This window comes from Syngnathus leptorhynchus, chromosome 7, assembly GCF_054491065.1.
Source record: "Syngnathus leptorhynchus isolate UIUO chromosome 7, UIUO_Slep, whole genome shotgun sequence".
Classification (NCBI taxonomy): Eukaryota; Metazoa; Chordata; class Actinopteri; order Syngnathiformes; family Syngnathidae; genus Syngnathus; species Syngnathus leptorhynchus.
Genome location: NC_141201.1, coordinates 9,867,664 through 9,878,426, shown reverse-complemented (window position 1 = coordinate 9,878,426; position 10,763 = coordinate 9,867,664). Strand labels below are relative to the sequence as shown.

The 10,763-nt window shown below is 41.3% G+C and overlaps 1 protein-coding gene across 5 annotated transcripts; it reads right to left on the bottom strand.

Moving 5' to 3' along the window:
• Positions 1-96: 96 nt before the first annotated feature.
• On the bottom strand, positions 97-10,543 carry bace2 (beta-secretase 2). Of its 5 annotated transcripts, XM_085916490.1 has the most exons (10): positions 6,180-6,385; positions 5,615-5,670; positions 5,118-5,206; positions 4,681-4,897; positions 3,738-3,869; positions 3,402-3,536; positions 3,109-3,210; positions 2,690-2,839; positions 2,428-2,596; positions 97-1,626 (listed from the first exon to the last, which is right to left on the bottom strand). In XM_085916490.1, exons 1-10 carry the CDS (start codon positions 6,196-6,198, stop codon positions 1,385-1,387), a joined length of 1,311 nt encoding a protein of 436 aa, XP_085772616.1. In that variant the 5' UTR covers positions 6,199-6,385; the 3' UTR covers positions 97-1,384. The 5 variants fall into 5 exon arrangements, with proteins under 5 accessions (XP_085772616.1, XP_085772614.1, XP_085772615.1 ...); XM_085916488.1 differs by lacking the exons at positions 5,615-5,670; positions 6,180-6,385 and adding an exon at positions 9,978-10,543; XM_085916489.1 differs by lacking the exons at positions 5,615-5,670; positions 6,180-6,385 and adding an exon at positions 6,415-7,565.
• Between the last annotated feature and the right edge of the window lie 220 nt (positions 10,544-10,763).

The following is a 10,763-nucleotide window of genomic DNA, read 5'->3' as shown; positions in this document are numbered from 1 at the left end:
ATATCATCAATCTCAGGCCAGCCATTCTTCTTGTGAATGAGGATCATTATTTCATCACAATCGAGCACAGAGTTACAATTAACTTGCTATACAAAGTGGTAATAAGGTCTTTATTTACAGAAATTTTAGTACCGAAAAATACACTTTACATAATATAAATAATTTTCAAGAACTCGTAGTAGCTTTGGCTTCGCGGTCATCACGAGTCAGTTGCTTGCAATCGCCAGTTTTTCCACTAGATGGCGGAAGATACTGCATTTCGGTTTGAAAAGAAGCTAAAACCCATGTTTCGGATCTTTTTTTTTGGCAAATGTGCAGCGTGTGCCAAAATTCAGATTAAACTCACATTCAAATAATTTCAGTAATAAATTGAACATAGATACAATGAATAAAACAAGCAACTTTGGCTTCATAAGGAATCATGTTAAGAGAAAGGTGAAGCTCCCCATTTTGTGCCTTTCAGGTCAGAATGTTGAGGCACTCTTGTCAAATCTTTCTATAATGACTAATGTAACAAAATGTCAAGTGCTGAACTGAACTGAGCTGAGTTTCATGAGTGTAGATTGGAACTACAATGGCGGATCATTTTATTTAATACATTTTTTTTTTTAAAAAAGAGAATATTTTGGCACAGTTCTGACACACTGCCAGAAGAATACATAAAGCCCCTTGCTTGTGGAGTTTTGGGTCTGTGTAAGCCATGTAAGCATGGTGGACTCGGTTTCATGACAGTGTTGTCTAAGAGTGGACAAACACTAAGAGTTTTCGAAGGCACTACGAGCAATGTAAACATATTTTCAAATACTACCAAAGTGTCAGTAATTGTCCTAGCTGCTTATCCAACATGCATTTCACCATAATTTGGGAGTGGATTTAAAAAGCACTGATCACAGGCAGAAGGCATATTTAAATATACGTAGCAAAAATGATTTGGATTGGTTTGCCTAATGATGTGTAATGTACACCACTCCCAAAAGGTTATGCATAGTGGGCTTAAAATTTCAGCATGAACTTTAACGGCATTATGACCATTCTACCTTTTGATATGTGCAACTGTTAAATGTTTCAGTGCCTTTTGCACCGCTTGCTTTTTCAATATCCGGTTGTGAGGGCAGGCATCTTTTGATGATTCAAAGATCGGTTCAACCATCCACATAGACGCAGCACTTCTGATGAACAATCAAAAATTAAATTACAAACCACAAGTTCATCTTACACCAGTGACAGTGTCTTTTGAGATTTTATCAGAAGGATTGTCCTTTTCGGAGAAGGTGGATGCTTCCACATCAACCTTGTGCAGCATCACTTCTTTTCCCACCACTTCAGCGGTGGCGCTTTGCTCGCTTGCACCCCGCCCGTTTGCGCCTGTTGCCCTCGCTCTCAGTCACTTGATACGGTGTCGCACCAGAGAAGACTGGTCGGTTATCTCCCCGGAGTAGCCCCGCCGTCGACAAGGCAGGACCAGCAGAAGCAGCAGGATGATGAGGATGACGGCGCACACGGCCATGAGCGCGTAGGAGATCACCCAAAGGAGAGGCTCCTTCAGCGCTCGGCCGGAGCAGTCTGACGCCACGTCTGCTGCCGAGAAGGGCCCGTCGATTTCGGACAGAGCCACACCGCCGCTCACTGTGGAGAAACGTCACATTAGAAGGAAACCCGCACGATTCAAATGTAGCAACTGGGAAAAGCTGAAAGTCACAATAACAGTATACAGGCAGTCCCTATTTAAAAATAAAACTTCAAAACAATTACGTTTCGTGTAAAAGTAAATGAGCTTTTCTGGGTTAACGAGATAAAAGGTCAGCACGAATGATTGGCCGCTAGCTCTTAAGCCAAAACTTTTGTCTCTAATTTGTTGGCAATTAGAGGTACAAGATGAGACAGTATATAAATATACAATAATTATGCTTTACAAAAGTTGTTATTCCATCTCTGAAACATTAGATCCTATATAATGATGGGAAATTGCCGTGATTTATGGAGACCACTAAACAGCTCAAAGCAAAGAACACTTAGCCTCTCTTTGAGAGAACTGTTTGCTATCTGCCCAACGACACACGGCGTGTTTCGGGAGGGCAGAATAGAAAAGAAACAAGAACATCCGACTACAGGAAAGCAATTCAAGCAGAAACACCACAAACAACACAGGAGCCAAACTACTTCTCATACCTCAACAAAAATGATTCTGAATTTTTAAATCTGGCAATGCATCGCTGATGGTGTAATAGGTTGTGCCTTAAAGTAAAGTAACTATAGTATTGCGCAGGGGTCACCAATGTGGTGCCCATGGACACCAGGTCGCCCATTAGGACCTCATGAGTAGCCCGTGAGCTTGTCCTAAAAATAGCTTTCCAGTGATGGGACATTGTAATTCTCTAGAAATGCAATCATTCAACTGCAGGAACTATTCCTTCTACATTTGCTCACCGGCACAGTTGCTGAGGGCAAAGCCCAGTCTACGGTTGGCCCGATCGAACACCACGTAGAAACCCTCCATAACCGTCGCTCCAATGACAAGGCCGTTAGCAGATGACGACACGCCGAAGCGGTAGCAGTCTAGCGTGCCATCCACATCTGTGATTGGCTGGATGTACAGCTTTCAAAAAAAAAAAAAAAAAAAAAAAATGTCATGATGATGATAGACTGGTTAGGAATCTTTTGAGGAAGCTCCGTGCTTGCCTCTCTGTACCTGAGGAAGGATGGTGATACGGAAGGACTCGCTGGTGTTGGTGTCCCTTAGGTAGATGGATAGTTTGGGGAAAAATCTCCAGGGGGTATCGCCCCTCATCCAGCATGCTAACTTGGTCCCATCCCAGAAGCCTGATGAAAACTCCTGGATCTGAATGAATGAAAGAAAAAAAAAAAAAAGTCCCACTAGCAACACACCAAGAGCTCTAAATACTCTATTTATTGGCATTGATGCAGTCCATCATGTTTTGGGCATTTTCAAATAAGAAATAAAGATAAAATGTAGGATAACCCCCCCCGTAGTACATTCTGAATTGTGCTATAGAAACTGCATCCTTGAGTGACAGTGCCATCCGCCCCTTCATCTCTTTTGCACTGACAAAATGTTTCATCATTCCCCGTCGAAAGACGTTGGCGTACCAGAGAGCTGCGAGTGATGGCGTCTACCACTGCGTTGTAAACGTTGACGGGAAGTCGCAGTAGCGTCGTGCCGCTGTCAACTATCGCTTTATCCATGTTATACTGAAAAGGAAAGGTGAGACAGACGAGTAGAGCTTGTCACTTCAGCATACTTTCAATTTTCTTTTGGTGAGGCTTTTGTCGTTGATTTGAACATGTGCTTAAGGTTGATTTCATCTTGGAATGTCAATTGTTTGTTAGTTTGACTTATTGTGCATGCAGTTGTTGACTATTTCACTGAATCCAACAATCACCTCTCTGCAGTCAAGGTCCAGGTTCTGCTCACCGACCTCCAGCTTTAGAACCTCTACTTGGTAGTACCATTCCTCAACTATAGGGGTGTACCACATTTGCCCCCGATACAGAGTTGGTTCAGCCCCACCCAAGATCTGAAGCATACACACACACAAAAAAAAAAACCCACACACACCATATGATCAGACATTTGGCAATGGATCGTTGCCACAATAACACTTCCATTTCCTCCACATGAAGTCACTTTTTTTTTTTTCTGAAACAATCCATCCTTGTGATGTATTATTATTTCCAACTCAAATTCCTCTGTGCGCTAAACCCTGCTGACTACTCACAAGACTACCACCCGGAGGGTCGACGACGCTGCTAGCAGAAATTCCAGTCCCGCACATCTGTAAGGAAAAGATATCCGGGATAGCGAGCTGTTTGACCACAGAGTCGAAGAATGGTTCCACAGATGAATCTGGCTGATTGAAACAAAACAAAAAAGCAAACAAAATCACTTATTTGTGCTAGTCAAGGCACATTTCCCTTTTGCGAGGTGATTCCATTTTCCTGACGGAACCAGGACATTTCCCAAACATTGAAATTACATAAACAACAACGGTTGCTTTATTTGACATTTATTTCCCATTCGATATGGCCACAAGGCAGTAATACAGGAATGAAATGAAGCTGTAACGACTCCTCCATCACGTAGCACCATTGATTACAGCAAAGGTAATCCCTTCAAATTCCCTACATTTCATTTTCACACACGCTTTACTTTTATAGATTCTTTAGGCATATCATTATTACATTTAAATAATGCCAATATTATTATATGTCGGTATCATTTCACCACGCAAGTCGTTTTAACCAGCACTGACGGAAAAGCTATTCCTCCCCCACTAACATAGAATTTACAGAAATCGGACAGCTTGCAATGGCCCAAAAGCATACTCGTGTTTTTTCTTCTGTCTCCAGAGTACTGCATTTAAAAACGGTGGTAGGCGACCACAGCCGATATTTATTATCAATGATTTTTCTATACAGTACAGTCAGCATCTGCTATGGTCAGTGTTCAAGACATAAAAGAAAAGACATATTAAGTGAATGGAAAAATAAACCAGACAAAAATCAGTCGATGTTATGTGAAATAACCCCTTAAAGTGTTTGATGCATAGCTTTGTCATTGACTGTGTATAATGATGAAACAATGTGTCCAGTTTAAATTAATGGAACATCACATTGTTTTTTGTTTGATCATTTCGAAGCAGCACATCTGATTGAACTTACCCGAGACAGCATGGGATAGGCTAGTCCGAGGATGCCCTGCCAGTTAATCCCAGGTAGGAAGAAGCCTTCAGATGACAAGATGGTAGCGATGTTGACACTGATGGTACCATTCGGTCCATTGGGGATGGAGATACGGTCAACACCGAGCTCCCCCATCCAGTTTCCCTGGGTGTACCTGACAGCTACACTTTGGCCATCTGACCTGAAGGAACTGGAGCTACACACACACAGTAGCCAAATTCAAACAGACCTTGAAATGTAACATTATCTGTAACTTTTTACAACATGTCACAGTATAACTAAATATTTGCATCTGTAGGGCAAATTGGTGACATCACAGGAAAATCATGGCTAAAATTTGTGACTTATTAAGTCATCACAAGCGTCAAATCACTACATTCATTCCATCGAACAACATTTCCAAACATGTTACTCACAGTGCAGTGTTGAAGTAGCTCGTAATAAATGGGTGCGGCGCCGCGGCCACTGCAAAGTTACTGCTGCCGGTATCCACCAGGATGTTCAGCTGAAAGACACCAAGTAGGAGCTGCTGCGTTAGCAAACATTGCCTTTGAGCTACAACCCTGCCCCACCTCGATTTGCACACATTCTAGTGTCAGGCAAACTATTATTTAAGATAAACCACCTTGCTTGTAAGGGTTACTCGACAATGTTATCCTCAAGTGGACCATAACAGACTGCAGGCTCTGGCATGACGTGTCCAGCTCTCCTGCTACGTGTTATGCGCAAAGTGGCAAGCGGCTAACTAACTGCAGTTGAGATAATGCTGTCTTCCAGGCATCAAATTAATGAGCGGGAAATAATTTGCTTGTGACGTCTTTAACCTTCACCACTCAATGGAAGGCCACATTAACACCCTTGTGCAAGTGTCCCTTTACCCTGATGGGGTCATTAACCTAATATGGTAACTCACAGCCACGGAGCCACTCAAGATTTGACCCACAAGCCGCTTTTTGCAGAAAGTCTTGGCTGATTTCAGGCCAGAAAAAAAAAAAAAAAAACAAGTTTAAAAACCAATCTGTTGCCAACCTTCATTTATGGCTGTGACAGTATTAGAGTGCTATGCTACAACATCAACACAGTTCAATTCAACCTTAGCTGACTACATTTCCGGTTCCAGGGGGATTTTTACCTAATTTATAAACAATCTCAACGACTTCCTCGAATTGTCTTGTTCATCCCTTCAGATAAGAATAACACTGTTATTCATAGCATGTATAAAAACAAAGTACAATCAAGAGTTATTTCAATCAGCAAGGCCATGAAAAAATTTTTCTTGCTATCTTTTAAGCAATCGTTCCTGAATGCAAAGAATTCTTCCTTGGTTCACCCTCTGTCCAGTTTTCACACAATGTCTTGGCACCTTAACTTCCTTGACGTAGGTTGTTATCGTCAATGTGTTGCTTATCGCTTCCCCCCCCCCTCACTGCAGTGGAACAAGTCCACGTGCGGTAACTTGCGCCATGTAAAATACCAACTGTGATTTTTGGATGGCATCCCTGCCAAACAAGTCGTACTGAAACAAACACGTGAAATGGTGCGTTGGGCATTTCCTCATGGTGATCCGCCTGTGTCGCACTTTCCTCTCTCCGCTTGGCTACTGTGCCTCGGGCAAACACTCCCAGTGTGATGCTGAAGCGGCCTGCAGTCACACGTAGTTGATCTCTCACTGTCTAATTGGTGGCGTCTGTGGCGACAATGTGCATCTGACACCTGTTTGTAGCAATTAGCGAATGAGGAGCTCTCCAGCCGCCACCGCCGCCGCCGCCGCCTCAACCCGTGTCGCCGCCACATGCTAACAGATGCGACAATTAGCGGCTCATTTAGACAGCGCCTCATTTAACACTGGCGCTGTTAATGTAATCACATCATCATCTTCACATGAAGGTTTAACACAATATTGTGAAATCACATGGATGTTTTATAGCTATATTTATAAATGTGATCGCAACGTGTAGTGGTTAATTTTTTTATCCTCTTATATCTCCAGAGGAGATGTTTCAAGTGGGATTCAATTCGAGTCAAATACAAAGTCAATACTGTTACTCAAAACAACTTTGCAGATTTGATTTCCCAGCTCCAAGCACTCTCCTTCCACCCATACAGAGTGCATTTAGGACTTTGGATGAAATGAAGGTCAGATACCAAAGGCGACCAGGCCATCATACTAAGGTACCATTGCAAATAAAAAAAAAAAAATCAGTCTCCAATCAAGGATTACTTATGAAAGTGTGCCAAGTTGGATTTGACAAAAAAATCTGAATTGAGAAAGCACAGATTGCAAGTATTTCTTCATTAGTGTCAGCACACTTTCTTCTCCAATACTGGCCATTCCGCTTTTGAAATGCAAACCAACAATGCTGGGCCAAACCATACCACGATGAAGCGAAAGCTGTTTCTACAAAACATCGTGTCATCCAACAGAAATATGCCTGCTGTGGATGTTTTTATTCCTACAGTTGTGTTAAAACTACACATAAGCAAGTCTAGCTCTGAAGTTGACAAAGCAGGGTAGCGACACTGGAGGCTCAAGTGCTAAGTGTCTTCACAAGCTCTCATCTGTGTAACTTGACACGGTTGAGAAGACTGTGTGAAATTACTAATGAGATCTTTCGCCAGAACGAGAAAACAGAGTTAAACCTACAACACCCTGAAGCATTATGTATTTTTAATCGCCCAATCCGCCCGGGACCATTTAAACACCCTTAAACTTTAATATGACCTTGTTAGGCACTTTACATATCAAGTAAGCTAAACAAAGTGGTTGAAAACGAGCATATTTCTGTCTAATCGCGATGAAAACCAGAATGCAGAACCGAGACTGGAGAGTGGCTGCTCAGTGCAAGTACGGGGGCAGCTCAGCGCTCATGGGTGCCTCGTAATCCCGGTCAGCTGCCTGCTAAGAAACAGTGGTTCTCACAGGCCAACATCATGTGAGCGCATGTGAGCGGGGCTAAGTCTACCTACACACCTCCGGGCTGTAAAGTGCAGCTTTTGCAAGCACTCCGCAGAACACCATACTGGTTATACTGATTTATGAAAGAAGTGTTAAATTAGCAAACGATATCTGACGCATGTCGGCAAGAGCGCAGGAGAGCACATTCGCATTGCGTCAAGCGGCACAACATGAAGCCGCAATGTATGTGAAACGTATCCTTGTGTATAAATCATCTAAAATCGATGGTTTTGACATCATATTTTGCTCTTCATTTACCGTATTTTCCAGACTATAAGGCGCACCTAAAAACCTAAAAGTTTCTCAAAAGCCAACAGTGCGCCTTATAGTCCGGTGCGCCTTATATATGGACCAAATCCCTAAATTTAAAGTGGCCCGAAGCATTGTGTCATGAAATCAATCATAAGTGGCCCCCTGAAGACTATGAATCATGAATCAAAAAGACGATGGATCATTATTTTGTGATTATAAAGTAATTTGTTGCGTCTGAAGTTGAAATAAAAAAAGATAAAATGGAGAATGATTTGATTTGGATTAAAAATCTGACATGATTCATTAATGGTGTGCCTTATAGTTCGGTGTGCCTTATATAAGGACAAAGTTTTAAAATGGGCCATTCATTGAAGGTGCGCCTTATAGTCCGGAAAATACGGTATATGTAAATAAACGATTTATTTGATGCAGTGGAGAGTCCTAATATGAGTGGCTTTAAAATTCAGAAGCCAGATTTTTCATAAAAAGTAGGAGGGCGAGAGAACATAGCTGTTTTAGCTGGGCTTTACCGAAATGACCATTTCATGCCTGAACCGATAATGTGGCAGATCGTCAAAACAATTCTTGTTCAACAATAACACACACATGCACACCAACTACACACAACTAAAATCAACACTGTATGTGTTGTGAATGATACCGCGGCCCTGTTCTAAATTCTCTGATTTGATCTACTTGCTCATCCCATTGCTTAACAGGCACGTGGAGGCCCTCTGTTTTTAGACTCCCGTTTTCAAGCATGAAAAATGGAAAGTGTAACTCTATTGTAAACTCAATTTCAGGCCAAGTTTTTAGTATTTGGATGTAGATATGAAAAGTGGCAAACCCGCACAATGTTGCAGGTGTTGTCTGTGTTTTGGCAACTTTAGATTCAAATTCGATTTTCAGGAATAAATTAACTTGACTCTGAGTCTCCACGTATGATTAGAACTTCTTTCCTTGATTTGCCATTGTTGTTACTTCTTCTTTTCCAGAAATGACTTTCCTCAAATTACAGTTACACGATAATGGTGACGTCATCTCACCTGTTGCTTTGGAATGAATTTGACGGTTTGTTAATAGATTTTTATGTGGAAAGAAATTTTATTCATTTATAATTGGTGTGAATTTGTATTTTTCTAAATATCTTTTAGCTTTTATATTTAAAACTACTCAAGACAATTTAAGAAATGTATACAGTAGAGAAGAATCAGAAAATTCTGATTAACAACAGATTGCTTTTGTGTTTCTTCCTCATTTTCTTGGTGCAAATACTATGTGAAGCACGTAATGGAACAACAAAACAGGTTCCACAAGTTAGAGAGGAAATAGTTGTGCCCCATTATGATGCGGTATATGGTCATGCAGACAGACCTCTTCAAGATGGGTCCTTCTGATAACCCAGAAAGGGTAAAAATATTTGTTTATTTATTTGTTTGTTTGTTTGTTTTCTATTCATTTTTGTAAAATCACACGGAGCAAGATCAGTTGATGAGGGAGGTTGCCCCACCATGACGATTTCTTCTTGACCAGGAAGTGTCAGATGCACAGATGCATTGTCAAGCAGCCACAAGTTATGTCCACAATTCTCATTGTCTCGTGCACTCTCTGAAACAAAATCTGTAGGATCTCGTTGATCTCGGTGTTGGCCCATACTTAAGGGCGGAAACTTGTAGTTTGGGTTTGAGATCTTTTGTAACGAGTCCTGGAATCATCGTGAAATTCTTTGTACATTTTTTTACCAATGACTGGCAGGCAGTGAATTAATAAAGTTATTAAGGGTGTTTCCTGCCCTAGTGAGAAATGAGTAAAACATTCAGGTATCTGTACTAGTATTTATTTGAATAACAACATTTTTCTTTTACCCCTGCATTTGAAAAACAGACAGTAGCACTTTATACACCTTACTTTGTCAAATTAGACTTGTTGATTTTATGAACCTCTGAGGATGATGGCACAACAACAAAAATGTCAAAGTAATGTCATTTGTGATTGAGGTCTTGACTGATCCAGATCAAATGAGAAAAAGTGAATTTAAATAAGCATTAAGAGCTTAAACGACACTTACCCGTTGTGCGGGAGTGCCTATCAACAATTCGATGTAGTAGCCTCTGCCGGAGTCCCCTTGGAGGTTACCCACCATGTCCATAAAGTTGACTTGACCGCTAGGATCGGAAGCCAGTGAGAGACCCTTCCCATCAGCAGCGAGCGCTACAAGGCGAGTGACGGACAAACCCACGGGCGAGGACACGTTGTACTTCCCCGGGTAGATTTTCAGAGGTATGGACAAATAACTCTTGCTCACGCCGATTAGGCAAACGCTGCAAACAAATGCAAAAATAGGATTGTAAACGCAGTGTGCCATGGTACTGCTCTTTTCCCGAATTTAGAGAGAGAGGCCAGATTTGGGTGAGAGAGATTCCAAGTGCAAAGAAGTTTGGCTCCTAAGTTTGTAGTGCAGCCATTACTGAAACGCCATCATTGCCGACTTCTGTACGCCAAGTAGAAACTATTCACGTCCTCATTGTGACTTTGCAGTCAACGTAAAAAATTGCAACTGTGGGAAAGTGAAACTTCAACATGCTTCGCGTCTTTGGGAGAAATGCAGTTAACTAAAACAAACACTTCCGATGTGTACCTTCACAACAAAAGCTTAGGTAACATATCAATTACGAAAGGGATTCAAATTCATCCACAAGTTCAAGACTTTATGCAAGAGAAGTAATTACAATGATACAAGTGTGTTGGATATAAATTACAAAAACATATTTATTACACACATCATGAATCTGGGTGCGTTTGTTTTTTCAAAAGTTGTTTTTGTATATTGCCCAATTAAAATATATATATTTTA

What these genes read in the sequence shown, in the direction of transcription:
- bace2 (XM_085916488.1), bottom strand. Translation starts at nt 10,274, where the DNA reads ATGGCACACTGCGTTTACAATCCTATTTTTGCATTTGTTTGCAGCGTT. An exon ending in ACCCTCCGGGTGGTAGTCTT is followed by an intron (nt 3,537 to 3,737) that starts GTGAGTAGTCAG and finishes TGTATGCTTCAG; the next exon opens with ATCTTGGGTGGGGCTGAACC. An exon ending in TGGACCTTGACTGCAGAGAG is followed by an intron (nt 3,211 to 3,401) that starts GTGATTGTTGGA and finishes TTTCCTTTTCAG; the next exon opens with TATAACATGGATAAAGCGAT.